The 24,980-nt window shown below is 40.1% G+C and overlaps 1 protein-coding gene across 3 annotated transcripts in view; it reads left to right on the top strand.

The window, feature by feature from the left end:
• The first annotated feature begins 15,381 nt into the window (after positions 1-15,381).
• The window catches only part of LOC121322463 (NEDD8-conjugating enzyme UBE2F-like), a 50,901-nt gene continuing 41,302 nt past the window's right edge, over positions 15,382-24,980 (top strand). Inside the window, exons 1-2 of one of the 3 annotated variants that reach the window (XM_041262498.1) lie at positions 15,382-15,623; positions 21,154-21,304. In XM_041262498.1, the coding sequence (XP_041118432.1) occupies positions 21,175-21,304 (130 nt within the window). In that variant the 5' untranslated portion in view covers positions 15,382-15,623; positions 21,154-21,174. The remainder of the gene's footprint in view (positions 15,624-21,153; positions 21,305-24,980) is intronic. The other 2 variants (XM_041262496.1, XM_041262497.1) reach the window with 2 other exon arrangements.

Below are 24,980 nucleotides of genomic sequence, written 5' to 3'. Positions count from 1 at the left end.
GGGGGTTGCAGCAGTGGCAGTGTTACCTGGTTTATCAGGTGATGATGTGGGGGTTGCAGCAGTGGCAGTGTTACCTGGTTTATCAGGTGATGATGTGGGGGTTGCAGCAGTGGCAGTGTTACCCGGTTTATCAGGTGATGATGTGGGGGTTGCAGCAGTGGTAGTTTTGCAGACAGAAAGGATTTTTTTCAAGGTGAAGGACCACGTGCTTGTGAAATGAAGTCACTGTAAGCAGAATTTCAGCTTCTGGTGCAGAGAATTACCAGTGCTATTTAGCGATAAGCAAGGCTTTACCCTCTATTACAGTATCTTCTTATTAGCATGTGCAACATTACTCCAGCCACCTTTTCTTTGTGTTAGCTATATTTCTGTTCTTTGCTGTTTCTCTAGTTTATTTAAGTATAATGCCATAGGTACTTGATCACTTCCCACACTGTTGGTAACTTGGTGTGACTATAGCTTGAGCATTAGACAGGAGTCATTGCAGTGTGGTTCAAATCCTGGTTTAGACCATTACCTTTACCATTCTTGTCTTGAGACCCACCAGGAGAGCTGGGAGAGGAGAAATGACTAGGGATAGATCTCCTCATCGCACTTCAGCACCCTTGCTGTTCCAGATGGAGGCTAGCCAGGCTTGCTTAGGCTTGGCAGGTAAAACAGAGACAGCTGGAACTGAGGTCTCCTGAAGAAATTGAACCATGCACAGCTGCTAGAATTTTCATCTGACTCATAATACAGTTCGCTTAAAGGTTATGTATTTGGTGTTTCCCATTCTTCAGTTTAAATATAGCTCTTTTCTCTTAGGCTGCATAATGCATGTAGGCTTTTCGGCATTAAAGATATTACATGAATGCATGTAACTTCCTTGGAGAAATAACCGCGTGAACTCATTATTGTAAATATTTTGAATCAGGTGGTTTTTGCTGGAGTTTGACCTCTCGTGGGTGGAGGGAGTGTGAGTTACCCTGCCTGACAGCCAATCCCAAGAGTAGAAGCACCAGAGAACAATAGAACTCATTACACATGGCATCCAGAACAGCCATCAAATGGAACTAGTCATCAATGCTGCCCCTCATCTCAACTGTTCTATAGGAAAGCAGCTGCTCATTTCATTTTAAGAAGATGAGTACAGTTAATGACATTCTCTATTGTGCTGCAGGAGATTTGTTTGTTGCAGAATTCCCTCCTTACCCGAAAGATAGAGGATTTTTCGATAACTGGCAGTGACAGAGAGTAGCAATGTCAGTTAGGGGAGAAAAAACAGGCTGGAGTAAAGAATCTGTGTGTCACCAGCAAATTCAATTAAAATGAGCAAATCGATGAGCAGGGCATAGGAGAATTATTTATAGGTGCTAATCAATACAGCCGTTCCCTTGTGTGTGTGTGTGTGTGTGTGTCTCAGTGTGTGAATGTGCGTGAGTGCAGAGAATCTCCCTACAGAGAGGATTACCCCATTGCAGTGGAGATGTTCACAAGTCTTTAAAACTAAAACTCAACTCAAGGCAGAAATGGTAGTGCATGTGATTACAAGTGGTGAGCCCTGCTCAGGAGTTGTGTGCCCAGGTAGCAATGCTGTGGGAAGCTATTGCACACAGTTTCTCTTCTCAAGTACTAATTCTTTCTGCAAAACATACCTGTATACTTTTTTTTTTTTAACAAACCACAGGATCTATTAAAAAATAATGTACACACTTACAGTAGTATAAGCTGCTAATTAATGGCAATACCTGTGAAATCTGATATGGGACACATGTTTTGATATTACACCAGGTGAGTTAACTCAGACACACTGATTAAGTTACCAGCTCTCCCCTGTGATTATGTCTGTGGCTGCTCCGCTTCGAGATTGATCATTTACCTGCCAGCAGCTGGAAACTGATCTGACGACTAGAGACTCGTGTCACAGGAATGTAGAAGACGGGTATCCATTTTAATAACATGCCTAGTATTAATAACATGCTGACCCTGAGCTTGGTACTGCTGTGCAGTTATGAAAAGCATTACAATCCATTGAGTTCAGAACAATCCAATCACTGTAAAGGGAAAAAGGAAACCATGAAACCAGAGGGCTTTGTTCCGTGCCAAAGTAAACCATCTCTGAGCTGTTACCAGCAAGGTAGTGTATGAATTACGTGTCTAGGTTACTCTATTCCCAGACCAGTATTAGAGGCTGACACCAGCGTTTTTATTCCTTAGCTGCTTTGCTAAATTTGCAATCTTTCGTGAGAGGGTAACGAAGATCCATGAATTCCTTTCTCAGGTTAGTTTAACAGCATCAGATTAAGGTGCAACCTAGATAGTTTGCACCAGTCATATTCATATGGACTGTAAGCTCATGATTTATTTACAAACTCTGTTTTCAAAGGTTTGCAGTTTTCTTACTCCCTGGTGCTTCACACAGTCTAAACATAGACCCACATTCTGACAAGTTTTGATGTATAGGCCTAATTAGGGATGCAGATCTGCTTTCTTAATTTTGATGATCTTGCTAAAATAAAAACTCTGAAAAAAAAGAATCACAATTGCCAGAAGCAGTTGATAAATGGGAGTTAAGATATAATTAAATCCTGACAAGTCCATTAATATTGGATTACAAAACAGCAAGAAGGACGAGGAAGAAACAGACTGAAGCCAAAGAACAGAATGCTCCTTCTGAGATTATCAAAGGGGTCTGAAAACATTAATAGCAGTGGCATTGGAACAATTTCTAAAGTGGGGGGAGCTGAAAGCCACTGAACAAAACTGTAACCCCTGCATATGATGGAAGCCATGCAAACACCGGGATCCAAGGTCCAGACTGCGCCTCTGAGTATATGATATATATATATATATATATATTATTATATATATAATATATATATATATCCTAATCTCTTTGTGGAGAAGCTGAAGGCACAGATTGCACTGGTGCTCACAGAATAGCAACAAAGCCCTACATAACTATTGATTTTTATTTTGTTTGTTGCAGTATTGCTATGTGTTTGACAGAACTGGGGCAATATTAGAAATGATCAGGGCTGTGTTTAGAGACGGACATTAATCAGTTACGGTTTCCCATCTGTCATAACATTATTAAATTCTGTGTTGCAAGCGTAATTAAAACCATGATTGCACAGGAAAGCCTAAAATCAGTTTGTTGTAAAAGTGATTTATTTTTACACTGGTCTGACACAGTCTTAAAAGAGCAGATCTATTCCTTTCTATTGTCATCACATTAAAGCCTGTGCCACCTAAACAATTAGCAGGTTCCATGATGTTTCAATGAAGAACCTGAGTCTTCTCAACACAGGCTACTGATTTACTGGGCACACGTTAAAAATGAACCCCAAAAAGTCCAAGCTCTACAGTACATTTACAGTACTAGTAACCACAGTCACTCAGTGGAATTTTTTGTATTTCATATGAAATCAGCCTAATCATTATCAGCTTGTTCTGAATGCCTGTATTAAGAAGTCCTTTTAATAACACAAATAATCTGCTGATCCTTTTGTCATGGGAGCCTTTAATAGTATTGAGTGATATTCTTTTTCATGATCATGATGGAACTGCACAGTGAAGGATCCAGTTCCTATTATTAGTACACCACTGTATCGCTTGGAAAGCTTTTTAAAGCCCCTTATAATTTAAAGATGACATATTTATTTAAATGTTTGGAAACATGTGTTAACTGGCACAAGGACATAATTGCATACATGAGTAATTATGCCATGTATGCAAATGTATTCACATCCTAAATGAGAGGCTTGCAAATAGTCAGTAGGATGTCATTATAAATCTTCCCTTTGCATATGCTATAGATTGTTGCTCATCCAGAGCAATGCAGTAAGGGAGATACCATAGGGTTTAAAGAGGAGAGAAGAGAGAGGTGACAATTGCTTTTGGTTCACTTCTCTTGGCTTCTTTCATATTGGATTGACAGTATTGACATTATTTTATCCTTGTCGAAAGTATATAATGCTTTTTACGTTAAGTGAAGTGAAAAATGTCAGAATATGAAGTAGAAGGCTCTCAGTTATCCACGGTTGAATCTTTTCGTATTTCTTTGTTGAATCTTTTCGTATGTCTTTCAGACAGAAGCAATGCTGCTCCGTGCCTGCTCCTACTCCTGCCTCCTTGGCAATGCTGGAGAATCCAGAAGTGCATCATGATGTACAGCATGCCTCAAGCTGGCCCCAGAGCAATCAGGGGAGGGTTCTGCTTCTTAGGTGCTGATAAAGATATTTCATTCTCCAGTCTTTGTGTTTATTTTGACTGCCTGCAAAGATATTTAATAGCATTAGATCTAATCGTATGTGTTATCATTAGGACTGAGGTTAAGGTTAGGGTAATTGTTAGGTTTAGGGTTAGAGTTACGGTTAGGGTTAGAGTTTGGTTTAAGGGTTAACTGGATAGATGTCCTGAAGTTTGCCATGAGTGCTTTATGGCTAACATTTGTTGACACACATGGCAATAGTCTCCATTAAAGGCTCGCTGAAATCTATAAAATGTATTCTGTTGTCAAAGCACCCTGAGGACATGGCAGCGTGCCTCTCCTTGGGACCTCCTTGAGGAAATGGAGAGAAGTTTCTCCATCAGAATTCTCTTGACAGCTTTGCTAATAAACGGAAATTGATTTTGCACATGGGGTACCCAATCTGCTATAAGGTCTGGCATCCCTGCTGATTAAAATGCCATTTTTATAATGGCAATTTTTGCAGTTCACAGATTGTGTGGTTATCATATGAATATTTAAACAGACTGGAAATGGAGAGCTTCTGCACTTACTGTACTGCATACTAAATATTTTTACTATATTTTTTGTTTGTGTATTAACTGTTAACAACTAGCAGTAGCACCATATAATAAGATGGCCATGTAATTACATTATAATAACTAGGTAACTACAAACAGCCCACTCACATGTTGCAATTACTGTGTAATTACATGGGGATAGCCTTGTGAAAACAATGGTACAGACCAGATAAACAGGTAAGTAGTTAACAGTTAAGAGCATTAGTCATTGCAATATACCAACAATGTAACTGCACATATGCATTGTCCTTATTTAAACTGCTAACTTTAAACAAATAGATTTTGTTGTTTGTTGGGGTTCAACTTAACAAAGTTTTCAAAGTTAGGGGCCTAAACATAAGATATAAAGCTGAAGTTTTGGTTCAAGGTATCCATCCCTTTCAAGCTGTATTGACAGTACCAAGTTACTATTTTACAATCATAGTTATAAAAGCAGTATGTATCAAGTGTGTGTATCAAGTATGGTTTGAGACAAAAAGGAGAGTATAATTATTTCTCTTCCTTTAAATTCCTCAAGGATGTTGAAGGTGATAGGATCAGGGCTGTCTCTCTGTTTGCATGATTTTTTGTGTCTGGCTTTCAAAGATGTTTAACACTGATTGCATTTGAAGTCCAAGCATATACGCTGTAATTATGGATTCATGACTTTTTGTTTTATTGTTTTAGAGCAGATCTTCCCAAACTGTAGTCTGGGCCCCCTTGTTCTTCTTGATCCTTGGTCTAGCCCTGTAATAATGCAACTGCATTCCCTCCCATCCATAACCATTCATCTGCCCTCAGCCCGGCATACAGCATCTCAACCCATCAATACCAGGGAAAAATACCAGGATTGCAATAATTGCACATTCAGATTGGTCACACAAGAGTTACACAGCATATGCAATTGCTATACACCTGTTTCTCATTTACTGCAAATTATCAGCAGGTTAAGGTTAGGGTTTGGGGCATGAGTTAAGGTAATACAGTCTAATGAAATAGTACTAAATTACCTGCTAATACCTACCACCAGTATAATGCTTTAGAAATGATCACCCAGTAAACAAAATAATGCGTTACTGCCTTATTTTCAACACTACACTTTTTTTGGGAAATGTAATTCTTGCATGGAGATTGTCAGATTTGCACATACAGGACAACCTTGTACTTGGCTTGATTCATACCAAAGCTGCCCGATTCTAGCCTTGCTGAAACACCCCCAGATCATCACCGATCCTCCACCACATTTCACAGTGGGTGCAAGACACTGTGGCTTGTAGGCCTCTCCAGGTCTCCGTCTAACCATTAGAAAACCAGGTGTTGGGCAAAGCTGAAAATTGGACTCATCTGAGGGTGCTTTAGCAAGGCTGGAATCAGGCAGATTTGTCTTTGTGAAGGACTCGTGAATCAAGTCAAGTACAAGGTTGTCCTGGAAGAAAACTTGCTTCCTTCTGCTCTGACAATGTTCCCCAACTCTGAGGATTGGTTTTTCCAGCAGGACAATGCTTCATGCCTCACAGCCAGGTCAATCAAGGTGTGGATGGAGGACCACCAGATCAAGACCCTGTCATGGCCAGCCCAATCTCCAGACCTGAACCCCATTGAAAACCTCTGCAATGTGATCAAGAGGAAGATGGATGGTCACAAGCCATCAAACAAAGCCGAGCTGCTTGAATTGTTGTGCCAGGAGTGACATAAAGTCACCCAACATCAATGTGAAAGACTGATGGAGAGCATGCCAAGACACATGAAAGCTGTACTTGAAAATTAGGGTTATTCCACCAAATATTGATTTCTGGACTCTTCCTAAGTTAAAACATTAGTATTGTGTTGTTTAAAAATGAATATGAACTTATTTTCTTTGCATTATTCGAGGTCTGACAACACTGCATCTTTTTTGTTATTTTGACCAGTTGTCATTTTCTGCAAATAAATGCTCTAAATGACAATATTTATATTTGGAATTTGAGAGAAATGTTGTCAGTAGTTTATAGAATAAAACAAAAATGTTCATTTTACCCAGACTCACACCTATAAATAGTAAAACCAGATAAACTGATAATTTTGCAGTGGTCTCTTAATCTTTTCCAGAGCTATATATATATATATATATATATATATATATATATATATATATATATATATACATACACACACACACACACACACACACACACACACACACAATATATTATATATAATATATCTATATTATATATATATATAGCACACTATGACTCTCTGAGCACACTCTTAAACTCAAAAAATATTTAAGGAGGACAGAGATGTTTTAAATTCCTGTAAGTGGTTTTGTTCATGCACTAGCCATGCTATATGTCCAGACAACTTTTTAATAATCAAGAAAATCACACATACATATTTAATTTGAAGTTTTAATGTATCAGAGCAGTATTAGTACTCCTTCAATTTATTAATGGATTGAGTGGTTGCAAGCCATTTTGGATCCCTGCTAATAGGCAGCCTGGGCATTTCCACTGCCTTTACAGGTTTAACAGCTTCCTGTCTGATAAGAACTGATACTGTAAACAACTTTTCCAATTTAAATGAGATGCTCGCTTTGGCTGCCAAGTTTTCATTAATCTTGCTCAGTATAGAAAGGCCTTGGATTCAACAGTAAATCTCACTTTGAGTGCCAACAAGAACTTTCCAGGGCTAGAACCGTTCTGCTGCAGTCAGGCACTGGTTAAGTTATTTTTCTTCTAGTAATTCTATTGTATACTACAGTTTTTAAGTACAGTTCACACTTTATTGTCTTATATTCAAACTTAACAGTTCCTCTGTTTTTTATTACAATAAAACATTTATATAAACTAAACCTTTATATTTTTTAGTTTATTGTAGATATTGTTATATCTAAAACAATTTGTTTAGTTGGAGACAGAAACTGAACTAATTCTTAAATTGATTAAATTAATTGAACATTATCGCAAATGTGTTTTAACAGTCCATCACAACATTGTCAATGTCAAGCATGTGTTATAATGAATTCTCAATATGTTCTTTCAACAGTTTAACTTTAAATGGCTTTATAAGTTGTGTTTCTCACTAATCCAATTACTTCAGTATAGCAGTCTTTGTAATTATATTTTACTCCATTGATCTGGTATAGAGTCTTTTAAGCTTTCAGTGGAAGGTCCAGTTATTTGCATCTAAATACAGGCTACCATTAATATATTAGAATGCAATAGTATTATTCCGACTGAACTAAGTTTGACCTCTTTTTCTGTTCATACAAATCCAGTTGAATCAGGTTTTAAGATGACCTACCCTCTGGCCAATTTTAGTGTTGATTAATATGAAACCCTACCATAAGCATTTTCTAATACTATTATTATTTTAACCCAATCTTTAGCTTCATTCAGTAAATCTGTTCCGTGCCTGGTGCCCCATCTCTTCTTGCCAGGTTCTAGTTAATGCCTGTGATATAAAGAAAATGTTTATTTTAATATAAACTCCTAACTTCTGTTATCCGAAAGATATTTTCTTCATTAATATTAACCAGACCGCTCATTATAGAGAGGATCTTGGCTTTTAACCATCAGAAAAAAATCCTTGCTTCATCTGCCAAAACCAATGAGTCATCCCCAGCATTGCTTTTACTACAAGCAGGTAAGAACGAGGTTACAGACTTAGTTATTTTCTTTAAATTGGTTCACTGTATATTTAAAGTATACTATTTTGTCTTATTTTTTTGCTTTTTCAAATATAACATTTCTAATAGCTGTATTATTTCAGTCTTTCTAGAATATTTGCTTATAACTCAAGGGCTCTCTTTTTCAGACCTTACACAGACTTATTCAAAAGGATACAAAATACAGAATCCTACAACATTACTATTAGCAATGTATTTCATTCTATAGCATCCAATCTAACAAGCCAGCTTGTTCCCAGCAAGATTCAAATTCTCCTCCTGGCACAGCTCGAAGTGGCTCTGTGAACATCACAATAGGCCTGTGCAGATCTGCTAATAATATTTTCTACTAGTTTTATATTCTTTAAAACACATTGCAGTCATTACAGTATTTGTTGCAGTTTCACAAATGTTCAATTTGTACCCCAAAGATCGTCCTGCTTCCAGTAGCGGTGTCTTTAATAGAATAATACCTGCAAAAACTTAAATCTTGTTAGCTGGGCTCCCATCTCTGCTTTCTCATTCCCATCATCAGTGGGAAAACACATTTAACTGAATTTGGGTCCATCAAAGAACCACACACCCTTGCAACTGAGGCCTTCCATGCAAAAGGATCTAATGACATGGCACAAAAGGGACTTGCCTGAACCATCTGTGACAAGATGTAGCATGTCACTCTGATTGGCTGTGCAGCAGCTTAAAGCAGTCAAGCGGTTGTCAAATTCTTGATCTGACTTTCCAGAGGAAATGAAAGCTTCTTATAATGTGTCTTTCATTCTGGCTTACTTCCTTATAGTGTTATTAAAAAAAGATAATGATCCATGGAATTATCATAAGGCTCCTAATAATGATATAAACAGTTCCAAACTGCAATTTCCTTGTGTGTGTGTGTCTCATCTGCCCCTCAGTGATTCACAGAAAATGAAAGATATTTAATGCTGATATCCAGTCCTGTTGCCTGGTGAGCCTGAGAAATAGAGCGCACAGAAATAGAGCTCATACAGACCGTTACATCTATTCACAGCTAGCACATCATGCAACTGCACTGTTCATATGTTAAAATGAACCATCTTACAATGTGTTAAGCAGAGTTTCATTCAGTCAGAATCCAGTACATCTGACTCAGTAGATATATAGAGATTTGCTTATTTGGGTGCTTATATAATGTTTTATTAAAAGATAAGAGACTGAAAAACTGTATAGTACATAATCTAATGTGTTTGGCTAGTAGGATGTCCATCCGAATGATTTTGACTGAAGGATTCCTATGCTTGTAAACTGAAATATTCCTTAAAAAAAAAAAAAAAAAAAAAATATATATATAAATATATAATATATATATATATATAATATAATATATTATATATATAATAGAATATATATATATATACATATATATATATTTAACTTGACACAACTGTGGGAAGCATTACAGTTAACATCTCCCTGTGGAACGCTTTCGACACCTTGTAGAGTCCATGCCCCGACGAATTGAGGCTGTTCTGAGGGCAAAAGGGGGTGCAACTCAATATTAGGAAGGTGTTACTAATGTGGTTGTACACTCAGTGTGTGTGTGTGTGTGTGTGTGTGTGTATATGTATATGTATATATAATATATATTAATATATAATATATATATATATATATATATATATATATATATAATATAATTATATATATATATTAATCCCTAAGGTATGGTATTGTACAGTATTATATTATATTGCCCTCTTTAATAAAACACAATTCCATTGTACTTTATATGTTCTTTATTCATAACATTAATAAAATTATAAAAACATTCTTATAATAACTCAATAACTCAATAACACTTTAAAAGTTTCCTGCAGGAAAAAATAGTAAGAGCACAGTAAAAGCATTGTGAGAACAGGGTGAAGCAACATCAATCCTGATGAACCACTGGGAGCTACGGTACACTTTTGTAAGGGTATATCCAAAAATCTATCTTTCTACTCTAAACAAACCCAATTCAAATCAATCGCCTCTTGAGCTGCACATGACAGCATTTGAAAGGCAGACAGGCAACGGCAACCCCCGGTTCATTGCCTGCCACGTTTCAGAGCTCTTTGGCTCACACTTTTCCCTCGGCATCTCTGAACTGCTGCAAAAATCTGTATAGTCTTTGTGTGCTTCAATGGCTAAATGGGCTGAATGACAGGAGGCCTAATACAATAAAGCAACTCAATTTTTTTCCTGAAATAAAACCCAGATTCCCCTCTATGACTATGTGGCAGTGTGGCAGGGTGTCAGGATGGCAGTGTGGCAGGGTGGCAATGTGGCAGAGTGGCAGGGTAGCAGGGTAACAGGGTGGCAGTGTGGCAGGGTGCAGTGTGGCAGTTTGGCAGTGTTGCAGTGTGGCAGGGTGGCAGTGTGGTAGGTTGATAGCCCTGACGTTGCATGTGTGTGTGTGTGTGTGGGGGGAATATTAGGTTGGCAGGGAGGGGGTTATATTTCTTCATGTTAGAACACATGGGAATGTGACTGAAGCTGAACAAGTGAATACATGATTAAATGATTAAATGATTAATCAGGCTCCGGCCACAGGTGTATAAAATAGGTCTCAAGGGTGTTAGAGAGGATTAGCAGCATTGATGTTTTGGCCCTTGGGCCTTTTATTTTGTCAAGTGTGTTTTTGTAAGTGTTTTGTCCATGTTATTTTGGTTTATTTTAATTAAAGGAGCGCATTAGTGCAATTCAACCTGCAGCTTGCAGTCTCTCTCCCTGCAAGTAACTTCTGGGCTGTGACGCTACCGCACCACAGACTACAAGACTGATACGCTGACAGGTTCCCTAAACTAATTGGCTGGTCTGTCTGCTTCAGTAGTTAAGCAGATTGCAAGCTGGCTACTCACTCCGTCTCATGTGAAAGTCATGTGTAAATGTATTGACATTTTTTTTTATGTTGTTTTGTTTGCCACAAAAACAAAACAGTTTCATCATTCTTCCCGTTTGAGCAAAAGCACATGTTTTAATACACTCTGCATTATGCAATTTCCTCTTGCTTTGAATTTCCGAGGTGGGCTTGCCTATCTGAGGGCCTGCTTTTCTGTGCAAGGTGCTTCATCAGCTGGGCACCATGAGAGAAGTAATTCCAAACGGAGATCTAATATTCATAAGGGTCACACTTGTCTTTCAAACATGCTGTGATTGATTTCTTCCACAAAGCAATAATGAATCTAGGGGTTTCTACTTACAATAAGCTTACAATAACGATCTAATTGCTGGCTGGTATTGTTATGGGATCTTGAGCGGTGGTGGTATAATGTTCCACATGACTCCAAGGTCCTATCGACACCCTCTTCATTGGGGTTTGAGATTTGTGTTTCAACCCCGTAAGTGAGTTTCCAGGCTCATACAATAGACTGCATGTGTCACGTGTGCTCACCACCAGACCATCATATTAGACTGCACGTGTCACGTGTGAACAGTAAACAGCACAAGCAGACAGGATACTGAGATAATGATGACAGATACAATGATAATGAAGATACAAAGATAATAAAGACAGATACAAAGATAATGACGACAGATACAAAGATAATGAAGGCAGATACAAAGATAATGAAGACAGACACAAAGATAATGAAGACAGATACAATGATAATGAAGACAGATACAATGATAATGAAGACAGATACAAAGATAATGTAATTAAACACTTTGTAAATATTTTCTTGGTGGTTTCTTTTTGTGCGAGACAGATATCTCTCAGCAGACAGACAAGCAGATAGAGCCCTGTTACCTCACACACATCTCTCAGCAGAAAAGCAGACAGAGCCCTGTTCCCTCACACACATCTCTCAGCAGAAAAGCAGACAGAGCCCTGTTTCCTCACACACATCTCTCAGCAGACAAGCAGACAGAGCCCTGTTCCCTCACACACATCTCTCAGCAGACAAGCAGACAGAGCCCTGTTCCCTCACACACATCTCTCAGCAGACAGACAAGCAGGCAGAGCCCTGTTCCCTCATACACACCTCTCATCAGACAAGCAGACAGAGTCCTGTTCCCTCACACACATCTCTCAGCAGACAAGCACACAGAGCCATGTTCCCTCTCACACATCTCTCAGCAGACAAGCAGATAGAGCCCTGTTCCCTCACACACATCTCTCAGCAGACAAGCAGATAGAGCCCTGTTCCCTCACACATATCTCTCAGCAGACAAGCAGATAGAGCCCTGTTCCCTCACACACATCTCTCAGCAGACAGACAAGCAGACAGAGCCCTGTTCTCTCACACACACACATCTCTCAGCAGATAGACAAGCAGATAGAGCCCTGTTCTCTCACACACATCTCTCAGCAGATAGACAAGCAGACAGAGCCCTGTTCCCTCACACACATCTCTCAGCAGAAAAGCAGACAGAGCCCTGTTCTCTCACACACATCTCTCAGCAGACAAGCAGGCAGAGCCCTGTTCCCTCACACACATCTCTCAGCAGAACAAGCAGACAGAGCCCTGTTCCCTCACACACATCTCTCAGCAGATAGACAAGCAGACAGAGCCCTGTTCCCTCACACACATCTCTCAGCAGACAGACAAGCAGACAGAGCCCTGTTCCCTCACACACATCTCTCAGCAGACAAGCAGACAGAGCCCTGTTCCCTCACACACATCTCTCAGCAGACAAGCAGACAGAGCCCTGTTCCCTCACACACATCTCTCAGCAGACAGACAAGCAGGCAGAGCCCTGTTCCCTCACACACATCTCTCAGCAGACAAGCAGGCAGAGCCCTGTTCCCTCACACACATCTCTCAGCAGACAGACAAGCAGACAGAGCCCTGTTCCCTCACACACATCTCTCAGCAGACAAGCAGGCAGAGCCCTGTTCCCTCACACACATCTCTCAGCAGACAAGCAGATAGAGCCCTGTTCCCTCACACACATCTCTCAGCAGACAAGCAGGCAGAGCCCTGTTCCCTCACACACATCTCTCAGCAGACAGACAAGCAGACAGAGCCCTGTTCCCTCACACACATCTCTCAGCAGACAAGCAGACAGAGCCCTGTTCCCTCACACACATCTCTCAGCAGACAAGCAGACAGAGCCCTGTTCCCTCACACACATCTCTCAGCAGACAAGCAGGCAGAGCCCTGTTCCCTCACACACATCTCTCAGCAGACAAGCAGATAGAGCCCTGTTCCCTCACACACATCTCTCAGCAGACAGACAAGCAGGCAGAGCCCTGTTCCCTCACACACATCTCTCAGCAGACAAGCAGACAGAGCCCTGTTCCCTCACACACATCTCTCAGCAGACAAGCAGACAGAGCCCTGTTCCCTCACACACATCTCTCAGCAGACAGACAAGCAGACAGAGCCCTGTTCCCTCACACACATCTCTCAGCAGACAGACAAGCAGACAGAGCCCTGTTCCCTCACACACATCTCTCAGCAGACAAGCAGACAGAGCCCTGTTCCCTCACACACATCTCTCAGCAGACAGACAAGCAGACAGAGCCCTGTTCCCTCACACACATCTCTCAGCAGACAGACAAGCAGACAGAGCCCTGTTCCCTCACACACATCTCTCAGCAGACAAGCAGACAGAGCCCTGTTCCCTCACACACATCTCTCAGCAGACAGACAAGCAGACAGAGCCCTGTTCCCTCACACACATCTCTCAGCAGAAAAGCAGACAGAGCCCTGTTCCCTCACACACATCTCTCAGCAGACAGACAAGCAGGCAGAGCCCTGTTCCCTCACACACATCTCTCAGCAGACAGACAAGCAGACAGAGCCCTGTTCCCTCACACACATCTCTCAGCAGACAAGCAGACAGAGCCCTGTTCCCTCACACACATCTCTCAGCAGACAGACAAGCAGACAGAGCCCTGTTCCCTCACACACATCTCTCAGCAGACAAGCAGACAGAGCCCTGTTCCCTCACACACATCTCTCAGCAGACAGACAAGCAGACAGAGCCCTGTTCCCTCACATGTCTCTCAGGTGGGTTACTAAAAGCCTTGGAAACCGAGTCTGAGCAGTGACTCACACTCCCTGGGGAACATCTGGTTGCCGAGCTGATTTTCTCACCTATACAGCTTGCAATAGCTTCTATTACCTAGGAGAAGAATTAATGAATGAAAGAAAGAAAACTAAAGTAATGATGTGGTTTATATTTCAACTCAGCATTTGATTAGCTCGACCTCATGTTTTCAATGGCAAAGGGTTGAAGCCATTATTATAGTAAGCAGCTTTCTGAAACCTCTTTTCACATGCAATCCTTGAAATAGCCCCTTTCCATCCTAATTAATTGTCAAAGCAGATAAGTTTTTAATTGAATGTGCAAAGAAATAAATAAAGAGAAAGCAATTCAGCTCAGCTCAATGGTGCCGGTCTTACTGAACTAGATTATCAGTATAGTTTGAATTAGTCTCAGGCTGGGTAAGTACATTATTTGCGATATTAACGCACTGACTTGTACAGCAGGAGAACCCAACATTTTTAGCAAGTATAAAAGTCCAGCCCAAGCCCTTTGTGCATCCACTCATGTGTAAATCTAATATCTTGCACAGGAAGTACATCTGTTGTGTTGTGGCAGCATAAATGAGCTTCACAAAAAGCAAGGTGGAAATATATGACTTGTGGGCAGGGTGCATTGCGAAAAAAAAAAAAAAAAATCAAACTATCATATTAATTTGATTTATTAAACATTATGTACAATACCGTCTACATTTTGTTTTACATGTCATGTTAACAATACTCTATCTATCTATCTATCTATCTATATTACACAATATGTAAAAAAGCATGTATACTGAACTGTATAGCTAGTATTAGAACTATTGTTATTCATGTATAATTAATTATGCTGACTACTGCTTCTAATAATATTATTAATGCTCACAACAGAACAGCACACAAACAGCCAACAAGGAGACTGGCGTAGCTAAAACGCTGCGGAACTTACTTATTCAGATTTTTTGGATTTGAAGGGAACATTATATCGGTGGGAACAGAAGCCACTTCCGTTCTCGTCGGTGGGCCGCTATAGCTCTGTTTTATAGAGTTTGAAATAGTATAATAAGATATATTGTGACGTTTAGAAATAGCTCTGCTTGTGTCGAAGGGGGTTGAAATCAATATACTGGTATTTACCTGCAGCGGAGTCTTCATGCTGTCTTCATCTGCGGGGTTTATTATGGTGTAAACAGTAGCAGTTTCTCGAGAGACAGCAGGTAAGAATTAAAACAAGCAACGCATTAGTGTTTTTGTTCCTTTTAAGTTGAATATAATCTAAAGTAAAAACATTTTTCCAGTACTGTTTCACACGCCTCGCTGTTTAATTTTTCAAAACCATTGCTCGGTTTTCCAATGCTTTGTTGTGTGTGTGTGTGTGTGTGTGTGTGTGTGTGTGTGTGTGTGTGTGTGTGTTTAAGCATAAATCTACGTTTCCTTAAATTCTTTGAGTGGTGATTTGGAACGCTGCTAAACGGGAGGATCTGAGACAGCTCAACTAGATGGTTTACACGGTATTTTGACACTTAAGAGACCTGTCTGTCAGTTGTCAGTGGCATAATCGCGTCTCCTTTGTGTAACTTATGGTAAATATTAGCCTTCCTGACGTACCTCTAGCAAAGAGAACTTAAATAACCAATAAAACAAGACTACAGTACTCAATGTGAGTTAATTATATATTTTTTCTTCATATTTGCGTATGTGATGTTATTAAAGCCGTCTGTTTGATTGTTGCTGTTGCTAGATCAGACTCGAGGTTTAAAGTACAGTAGGTTATGATTTGTTGTTGATATTGTTTATTAATTGGGTAGATTACGCCTTAAATGTGAACGTATCACGACTTAGGGTTTTTGGCTGGAAGTGTGGTGATTTCTCTATACACTACTACCTGTTGTCGGTACTTGCAAAACGTTTCAATAATGTCCAGAACAGTGGCTGGCAGTAGAGTTGCCATCTGACAGGTTTGGCTATTTAGGGGCAGGATGAAAAAGCACCTGCCATCTGTAGGACACCCTTGCCTGGACTGATTAATAAATGGGGTCAGAGCTCCTATCAGGGATGGTCAATTCCTGTGATTAGTGAATGGGCTCACACTGAGCTCCTATCAGGGATGGGTCAATTCCTGTGATTAGTGAATAGGAGCTCAGTGTGAGCCCATCAGGGATGGGTCAATTCCTGTGATTAGTGAATGGGCTCATACTGAGCTCCTATCAGGGATGGTCAATTCCTGTGATTAGTGAATGGGCTCACACTGAGCTCCTATCAGGGATGGTCAATTCCTGTGATTAATGAATGGGCTCACACTGAGCTCCTATCAGGGATGGGTCAATTCCTGTGATTAGTGAATGGGCTCACACTGAGCTCCTATCAGGGATGGGTCAATTCCTGTGATTAGTGAATGGTCTCTCTGAGCTCCTATCAGGGATGGGTCAATTCCTGTGATTAGTGAATGGGCTCACACTGAGCTCCTATCAGGGATGGTCAATTCCTGTGATTAGTGAATGGTCTCACACTGAGCTCCTATCAGGGATGGTCAATTCCTGTGATTAGTGAATGGGCTCACACTGAGCTCCTATCAGGGATGGGTCAATTCCTGTGATTCAATTCCAGTTTTTTTTTTTTTTTTAATCTGTGGCAGTGGCATTGGTATTTTAGAGACAATACTGTAATTGTGATTGTTCAGCTACTTTAATTTGAAGCCCATTTAATTGACTTCTGTAACAGTGACTTCAATTGAAGTAATTTGTTGCCCCTGTGAGAAGCTCATTGTAACAGTACTACTGCTAATTGTAATTTTGATCAATGATATGTTGGAATTGATTAGGGAATTTGAATACAAACTGGGAATTGATTTTAAAAAGGAATTTGGAATGGAATTGGAATTGAAAAACAGGAATTGACCCCAATCCTTGCTGTTGGCTGTAAAATGTATAGGCTTCTGTCCCCTGCTTGTGAGTTTAGCTCATATTGGAAACAGTGGAAGTGACAGAAGTTCTGACAGAAGGGCTGACAGGAATGCACTTGGTGGGTGCCAGAGGTTGAAGAGGTGTAGTCAAAGGTGATCAGGCCTTTCGTCATTCAAATGTGACAGAGTGGTATAATTTCCTGAGTAGTTTCATTTGAACTGCCGGTAAGCACTACGCCAGCTTTCTCACAAAGTTCTGTCAATGCACCACAGTCTTGAACTAATAGTCCATTCAGTGCTATTGAAGTTTCCTATTTTTGGAACCTGTTGTGTAGGATTTCTCATATAGTGTACTAGTGCACAGGGATGTCACTCAACACTACTTGCTGGGTAATCTCACTTTGCAACGCATAGTGCATGCCATTGTCTGTTACAGTACTTGCTTAAAATAATTTGCAAATAACTGAGCTCTCTTTGGCTTTCCTGTACAGAGGGAAAATCCACCTCCCATATGGAGAGAATAGCGATCCAGTCCAATTACTTTCTCAATGTACAGTAGCTTCTGAAACATGCATAATATGGTGTTCAGAGTCATAATAGATACTTACAGTATGTCTGTAACTCCCATTTGTTCATTGAGACACTATTTTGGACCCGTCTTTTTCGGTATCAAAAATGAAAATTACAATTTTTACATGTCAGGCATTATTGCTACATTGTTTCCATGTGTCAGTGGATTCTCTAGTCTTATAAGAAAAACAAAAAGGGAAAATGTGCTGCACAGTAAGTGTGGAACATTTAAATTAGTACTTTTTAAATCAAATGTGGAAACAAAGTCATTACGAGGAATAATTACCGTTGCGCTTTCTCTTACTGTACCTCCTTTACTTATTACGGTGTTTAAGTAATTGAGTAATTCACTCCATTATACAGTCAATTAAATGATATTCTCAGAACTGCAATCTACAGGAGCAGCAGCTTCAGAGACTGCAGATACTACAGGCAAACCTAAATGAAAGCAGAGAGCCAGGGGCTAGGTCAGGGTCAGGCAAGCAGGGTCATAACAGGAGGTCATGGGCCAGAGGTATCAGTAGGATGGGCTAGGGAGAAGAGATGTTTTTTGAGGGAGTAGTGGAAACTATGCAGTGTGGGTGACTCTTTTATGATAAGTGGGAGTCTCCAATGAAGGGGTGCAAGAAGGGAAAAGGAATGAAAATGGGATTGGGCAAAGGGGAGGGTGTGACAGAGAGGGACAATTGGGTTTGGGAGCGCAAGGGATGTGGGGGAACATAGTAGGTGACCAGTGCAGTCAGATAAGGTGGGGCAAAACCATGGAGAGATTTATACACAAGGGCAAGGAATTTGAACAAGCAACGATAATAGACAGGGAGCCAGTTTAGCTGGAGGAGGAGAGGGGAGGTGTGGGAGGTTAAATATGATACGGGCAGGGGCGTTTTGAATTTGTTGCAATGGTGTAAAAGCGTAAGAGGAAAGGCCAAGGAGGAGGGAGTCGAGACGGGTGAAAATGAGAGTGTGGAGCAGGAGTTTAGTAGCAGAAAGCGAAATGGAGGGATGGATGTGCGTGTTATGGCCGAGATATGGTCAGAAAGGGAGAGGGTGGAGTCAAAGATGACGCCGAGGTTATGAGCAGAGAGTGATGGAATGGTTGAACAGGATGGGGGTAAGGAGGGGGAGGGGGAAGAAAAGGATTTTGGTTTTTGATGGGTTAATGAGATGATATTGGTGCCATCCGAAATTGGATTTATGAAACAAATTGTTTTTTCTCTTTTTTGAGGAACTAACGCTTGGATACCTTTTACTGTGCATAAGTTATCTTGTACATTAGGGATCCAACCCCTTTCTGTGGGATTTAGACCCTCCCATTCTGTGGGATTTAGACCCTCCCATTCTGTGGGATTTAGACCCTCCCATTCCGTGGGATTTAGACCCTCCCATTCCGTGGGATTTAGACCCTCCCATTCCGTGGGATTTAGACCCTCCCATTCCGTGGGATTTAGACCCTCCCATTCCGTGGGATTTAGACCCTCCCATTCCGTCGGATTTAGACCCTCCCATTCTGTGTGATTTAGACCCCCTTCATAGATTCCTTGTTCCTCAGTCTTTTCGGTGACTGCATGTCAGCGTTGCTCTGCACTGTACTGTAGAAGACCGCTGAAGAGACTTTCTTCTTTGGCAATGACATGCCAACCCGATTTTAAAGGAGCTTTTCTTAGAGACCTCAGACAAACAGTTCAGTTTTCACGGCTTGGACTTTCTGCTAGGTTTAAACCCACCAGCAGCACAATAGGCAGACATATGCTTTTACAGTCGAATGTATTCATTTTCTAACACAATTTGATTGCTGAGACCTGCTAGTCGTGATTCTCGGGTTCCTGAGTTCACCAGCCTCGAAAGGATTCTTCTTGCAGGCCACACTTTATGATGCTCATTTGAAGGTGTTGCTGTGAGATGCTCCAGCCAAATGCATGTAAACTGTGTCATCACTGCAGTAGAGCACAGTGCTTCAAGTCATGAAAGTCCATTGCTGTGCCAGGTCTTTCTATTGTTACAATACAGTTGGTTGCTACTGCAAAGGTTTGAGAGAAGGGCATGTTTTGTGTAATTTTATTGCATTTACTTCTGGACCACTGTGTCCCTGACAAGGCCCCCTGTGTTAGCTTTACAGCAAGGGGAGCTCATTTACAGATGGATAATGTTCCACTAAGGAGAGCTAAGAAAGGCCTTCATTCTCTGTATTCACTGGGCTGTATGTGATTGGCTGGGCTTATTGAATTAAACCAATAAGTGACGTTGTTTTGACACTTCTTCTTTTTTTTTTTTTTTTTTTTTTTGTATGCATAGAGTGGTTTACTATAAATAAATGCACAAACAAGAAATAAGTAAATTAATAAGTTAATATCCTCAATAACAATGAAAAAGCCCTTGCATTATGTTACATCCTTCAACACAGATTGTTACTTGGCATGTAAAGCCTGTTTAATAACACAGTTCTACAAGCTTCTGTAGAGTGGGGTATTAATGAACGAACTGAACCAAATGAAAATCAAACTGAACTTATTTAATAACTGATGATTTTGTTGTTTACTGTTTCAAATATTCTCAAACCAGCATCACTGACTGTGATCCATGCTGCAAATCAACCGGCCAGTGTGTGCTTTCTGTATGCTTTAAGAAGGGTATCAAGGCAGGAGCACTACTTTTTTGCTTCAGAGGCATGCATTAGTTTGTAACTTTTAGGAGGCCAGGGCTTCAAGGGTTTTTTCATGGGAGAGGTGCATGATTGTTTTGGTTTGGTGTAGGAACGTTTCTGGTGATGTCCCTTAATAATGTGCCCTTATAATAATTTGTAATTATTGATATCCTTAGAATAGCTTTTAAAGCAGCACCATAATTTGAATATATTAAGAGGGTTAGCCTAAGAAAAACACACTGAGGATGTGCATTTTCCCTTACTGTTGGATTACTGTATTCAGTTGTCACCATAGCCTAGTTATTGTCAAGTGTAGCCACTGCTTGTCAGTATGGTGGTGGATCTACCACCTTATAAAAGTACATTTGCAACTTTTTGCAGTTTTACCAAGTTTTTTCCTTGTTTACACAGTACTATTCATTTACTGTGGTTTTCCCGTGAATATTGATATTCTTTACCATACCTCTCTGGAGTTCACATTAGTGATGCTTTGCCATTATTTCACGGTGCTTTACATGTTACACTTTGCTGTGCTTTTGCTCTGGTTTGTTTCATGCTACTGTTGTTTCGAATTGAGTTTTTCTGATAGGGGGTGTGCTGCATGTTACTAACGGGCTTGCTTGTGTTTTTGTAGGTGATAGAGACCCGAGCGGCAATGCTGACGCTGGCGAGCAAGCTGAAACGGGACGATGCAGTAAAGAGTGGCCGCAGCAACAGTGCCACTGCAGACTCCACGCGACGGGTGTCTATACGAGACAGGCTGCTGGTGAAAGGTAGTGCACAGAGTGCTTTCCAGTGCAAACTCCCACTCGCAGCCCACTCTGGTGTGTGTTGTGTTGGGCAGTATACAGTCCTGTCGTTTTGGATGTAAATGGACATACTTCTAGCGAAATCAGTTGAAATAAATTGCACCATTCAAATATATACATACACACATAGATTCCTCTGCGCGGTGACAACCGCAACCTTCTGTACAGAAAAATTGCTGTTTTACTGAATTGAAAAGGTTCTGGAGTTTGATTGATTGTATGTCACCTTGATTTTAAACATTTGGTAATTGGAGAAAGAAAAGCAGTGGTAGCTGAGGTACTGGAAGACGGAGAGTGATGGGAATAATTGTTTAGCTACGAATGTTAGACTTCTCTGTGCAGTGTCTCCGAGCTTAATGTGATTTTATTTTTTTCCACCATCTAAAATCCATGCCTTTCTCTTTGTATGATTAAACACAGGTCACATACAGAAATGCAGTAATCGCTATTCCCATACTGTGTGTCCAATGCTCTTGGATTTTTAAAAAGATAAAAAAAAAAAATAATAACAGTTATTTATAAGGCATCTATATTCAATTAGTGATGGAGGTTTGTAACATCTATGATTGGTTAAGACCACTTCAGGATGCAGTGCTTAGAAGCCATGCGGTCTCAATTATCAGTAGAGCATCTTGAACTAGACTTTCAGGCTTTAAAAAGGGTGTTTTCAATTAAGTAGCTTCCTGAGACATAGTAAGTAACATCTGAGGCTCCTATTGCAGGGCAGTGTCACCCATTCCAGGTTTTACTCTGAGCTTGATTAGCCACAGTGTGTAACACACTCAAGTGTGTCTTATTAAATTTGTAGTAAAACCAGGAATTGATCAAACTGCTACACAGTGGGTGTCATATTTCCATCCCTGCGTTTGAGTACAAATAAAACAGAAATTCAATAATAATGTATTGCTCTCATCTCTCCCTCTTGTGATTTTTCAGTTTCATCCACTGCATTGTCTATTCACCACCCTGAATCTGTCTGCCTTTGCTTCTCTTTCAGCTCCTGTGTTCTTTCTTTCCACATGCTATCTGATAAGAGTATACATATCAATTTCTCCCTACTTTAATAGATCGTTTCACCCTAAAGATCTAGAAAAAAAATACTGTTTAACTGGAATAGAGACACTGCAGTAGTTTCTATGTTGGATTTAAATTCCACTATTGCTGTTGTTTTCCCATGAAAAAAAATGAATGTCAGCCTTTCTCGGTGTGGCTTGGTCCTACATATTTGAAATCCCCTGAAATCAAATTTACTCTGAATGACCCTTAATGAACAAAAGTGGAAAGTAAGATTTTAAATATTATAATAAGAAATGATTGCTACAAAGAGTGGTGTTCAAAGACTACATATTTTCAAGAATTGTGCTTTTAAACTATGCAAAACTAGATCACAGTATTTTTCAGTCTTGCAATGCATCCCAGTTACTTTCAGGGTATGGGTTTAACAATCCAGAAAATCAACTAACCAGACTGCTTTTTCACATTTCTTCTTGGCAGTGGCAGCATGCTAATTCATCACCTTTTAAAGCACAGAAGGTCAATACACTAGGGTGGGAAACTATAAATTCAGCGCAGTGGTAGCATTTTGATGTTAACTGGTGACATTTGACAAAAACTGGGGGTGCCTATCTCTGCTATTTAGCAGCACATTTCAGAAGGGTGTCCGTATGCCAGGTTCTGAATTTCTTTTGACAACAGATCAGTGAAATGATTGCATTGCTACAGAGGTCAACGTTTGCATTTAAAACAGACGGGTTGTTTGGACTGACAGTCATAAATTAGTGGCCTTTCCCCCAGCGGGGACACATTTACATTTTGAATTGTTTCATGAATACCGTAACACAGCTTGATTGAACTCTTATATTTCTGAAAGATCAACTGACAATTCCCACAAGTTAGTGGGAGATTAGGTCCCCTCATGTTTAAGTTGGTTTGCTACAGTTTGAGGTGTTTTCAGTGCACATTTGCCGAAACTGCAAGCCTTTCTTTTATTTTTTTTTGTTTTTGAAATTAAAACAAACAAATGTGAAATATGAATAACACGTAACTTACAATAAAACATCTGAATAATCAAATGCTGCTTCTCTTTTTTCACAACAAACTATCCTGTGCAATTTACCAGCGCAAGTTCAAGATTGGCAACTTGCTGCAACCAGGATTTGAACCACACTCGCTTGACTCTCCCTGCACTAATGCACTAAACAGTGCTTCAGTACCCATGTTTTTGTTTACCTTGTGACTTTCAAAAGAGCTTCACCAGTACTTTTCACAATTACAACTTGGATGCCTTAAATTAGAAATTATCTAAGTGGGACGTAAAGATTGATTTCTTGAACCAAGCTGCCAGTCAGACTGAAATGGAGTAATCGGGTAAGTAGTCCGGCTTATATCTTAGGACACCATTACAGTGTTACGTGTGTGTTTCTCTGGTCACCTCTGAATTTAGTAAAGCCTCTGCAACATAAAGTGATTAGTGTTCTGCGTTATGGTGATACTTACGGTATATCATGATAACAAAATCCTACGATACCTAATATCAGGGTAAAATAAAGATATCTTAGTATCACAGTTTTTTGGTACTGTGGTTTTTTTAGGGTTTTTTTTGAGCTCTTAAAACAAAACTAATTGTGTGCCTTAGCAGAAGGGAGCAACTTCCCTGCTCGCTCTGGAAAAATGAAATTACTGCAGCAGTCATGGCGAATACCAGAGAGAAGCTTGATGTGGAACTGTTTTGGATTTCAGCCAGATGGCAGCAGCAATCTGGTTGAAGGTGGACAGTCAGAATGCAGTTTTCTAAAGAAGAGAAAGCAAACGGAGGAAATGCCACCAATTTATTAAAATGTCTTTCAGATCGCCAACCTGATCTCTTTGCTGAAGTTTACTTTGATTGTAAACTCTTCCTTTCTTTTAGTTTAAGTGAATTCCAGTGCATGTTACTTGTAAACAAGTCACGGCAAAGAACACATAAATCAGAAATGCACTAGAAGCTGATCAAAAGGGAGTTCATTAATGCTTGTTTACTTCGTCATTACAGTGCATTTGGTAGAAAGTTCAAAAATAAAATTTGCCAACGTGTCATTAAAACTCTACCGTATGTCAAATGTTATTGATATTTTTCTTATGTGACAGCTGTGAAAATCCTGTGTTTTGAATTGCATGCATGAGCGGTGCCGAAAGACCAGAATTGAATACAGACTTCACTGCCAGCATATCAGTTTCCCTAGCAATATCAATGTGACGCTTCACCTGCAGAGTCCGAGTCACACAACAAAAGTCCGCCAATGTAGGCAGTTACAGGTTCAGCATGAAAGCAATAAAAAGTACTTGCAGTTTAGGAGGCTGTGTGGTCCAGTGATTAAAGAAACAGGCTTGTAACCAGCTGACTCATTTGTGTGACCCTGAACAAGTCACTTAACCTCCTTGTGCTGCGTCTTTGATGTGAGGCGTTGTTGTAAGTGACTCTGCAGCTGATGCACAGTTCACACACCCTAGTCTCGTGTCTTGTAAAGCGCTTTGTGATGGTGGTCCACTATGAAAGGCGCTATATATAAATAAAGATTATTATTATTATTATTCTTGTTGATGATGTTGTTATAGTAAGTATAATGGTAGTCTTGACTAATTTAATTTCTTTGCAAGATTTTTAATAACCAAA

Source organism: Polyodon spathula, chromosome 10 (assembly GCF_017654505.1).
Source record: "Polyodon spathula isolate WHYD16114869_AA chromosome 10, ASM1765450v1, whole genome shotgun sequence".
NCBI lineage: Eukaryota > Metazoa > Chordata > Actinopteri > Acipenseriformes > Polyodontidae > Polyodon > Polyodon spathula.
This window is presented reverse-complemented; position numbering and strand designations above follow the sequence as displayed.